Here is a 1,824-nt window from a genome sequence, read left to right as displayed (position 1 = left end):
TAACTACCTCAAACAATCCTTTAGATTATATCGTCAAATTTGTTGTTACAAATAAAATCTACTATGGCTTCACTCTTGCTTACATGAGACTATATATAATAGTTACTGTTGTTGTTTTCGATTGGATAATCTGTATATTTTCTGTTCATTTGTTTATGTGTAGACTCTTCTATCCTAGTCAGATGACACACGTTTTAAAAGTTTATTTTATCTAAGCAATGTAATTCATCTTATAAAAAATTGGCAATACTCATGAAATTAAACTTTGTAGGATTTCTAAACTTTATGAGCAAAAAAGAGAGTCCCAACTATATAACTTTAATTAAGAGGAATTTTGAACTATTACACTAATTTTCAACAAAATAAGACATCAACTAATTTTTTTTTTGGTGTGAGTTAGGCTCGTTCATGAATCAGGATACATATATCTCTTAAACTCAAAAAGCGTTTATATTGCTTACCAATTTATGCTTGTGAGGTCTAGAAATTGCAGTGTACATATATCTTATTTTTATCAATTGAATCAACTTTTGTGAGCTACAACTGTAACAGCTTTTCTAATATAAATTATTTGGTTAAAAATGTCAATAAATTATACTAGAATGATTAAAAATAAGTTTACCTCATAGATATTATATGCAAGTCATACATTTATTTTGAAAACAGTGCAGTTCTTTTTACAGATGTTATTCTAACGGCGGTAGAAAAAAGAAAATTAAAAAACAGGCTTTAATAAACCAATTGAATATTACCAATTTTTTTTTTTTACACAATACAACAAGCTGGGCAGATCCCAAACCTCTCTATATAAGCCCCCTTCGCTAGAGCCTAGAAGGACGCCTGCTTCTTCCCCTTCTTGGCAAAGTCAACCTTCTCTCCCTCTCTCTCTCATCTCCATACATGCTCACTTATGGCCATTGATCGTCACGAAGATTCTCCTCCGACTCCAACCCATGACCTAAACACCTGGCGATGGTATCTCCGCCGCCGGGTGCCCCTCCAGCGTCGGCGGAAGGTGCAGACGGTGCGGCTGGGCGGGAAAAGGACAGGGCGGCGTGGAGTATTTGTGGTGATGAGAATGTTGAAGAAGATAAGGGTGAAGTGGGTGAAGCTTCAGTATCGTCGGATGCTGAGAAATCTGAAGGAGTATTATAGAAATCTGGTGAAGGACATGGTGGAAGCCGGTGCCACCATTGAAGCGTTTCAGCAGAGGCTCTTCATGGAGTCCACTTTCGCTGTCCCTGCCGGCGTCACCTTCTCCGCCTACCCTCATAGCTTCGGCTCAGATCGCCCTCGAACCATCTTCATCTTGTGATCCATCTCGCTCTCTCTCGCTTCTATATTCTGTATCAGGAGGTTATGTGTGTTCTCTCACAATACACATGTCTCAGCTTTCATTAATCTTTCAACAATATGCATGTTTGGGTTTTGTTACCCATTGGTTCCTTGTGAAATCAAAGACTAGATAACTGATATAATATAATATAATTTTAGAGTTAATTAGCAATTTAGTACCCTAAATTCATCTTTGGTAGAGTATTCCTTTCAACATTTGAAGATGGTATTACTTGTACCATTAATGAATATTAATTTTGATCATTAGTTGATCAGAAAATACAAAAAAAAGCTTAAAATTTATAAAAAATGATAAAATTATATGTAATTTTATGTGCCACTTTATATAATTTTTGACGTTTTCCACTCTAATTTTTTAATTAATTAATTGTCAAAGTTAATTTTTATCATCATTTTTAAATATTATTAAATGTTTAGAGGAACATTACAATAAAAATGAGTTCAAGATCTTCCAGAACATGTATTAAG

At 34.5% G+C, this 1,824-nt stretch overlaps 1 protein-coding gene across 1 annotated transcript; it reads left to right on the top strand.

Annotated features, from left to right (window-relative positions):
* Positions 1 to 846: 846 nt before the first annotated feature.
* LOC129287509 (uncharacterized) lies at positions 847 to 1,525 on the top strand. Its single transcript, XM_054923694.1, has one exon. It carries the CDS (start codon positions 911 to 913, stop codon positions 1,313 to 1,315), a length of 405 nt encoding a protein of 134 aa, XP_054779669.1. The 5' UTR covers positions 847 to 910; the 3' UTR covers positions 1,316 to 1,525.
* Positions 1,526 to 1,824: the final 299 nt, after the last annotated feature.

This window comes from Prosopis cineraria, unplaced genomic scaffold (genome assembly GCF_029017545.1).
Source record: "Prosopis cineraria cultivar Desert tree isolate PC_DT_omini unplaced genomic scaffold, ASM2901754v1 PC12, whole genome shotgun sequence".
NCBI lineage: Eukaryota > Viridiplantae > Streptophyta > Magnoliopsida > Fabales > Fabaceae > Prosopis > Prosopis cineraria.
Note: the sequence above shows the minus strand (reverse complement) of the source record. Positions and strands in the feature narration are given on the sequence as shown.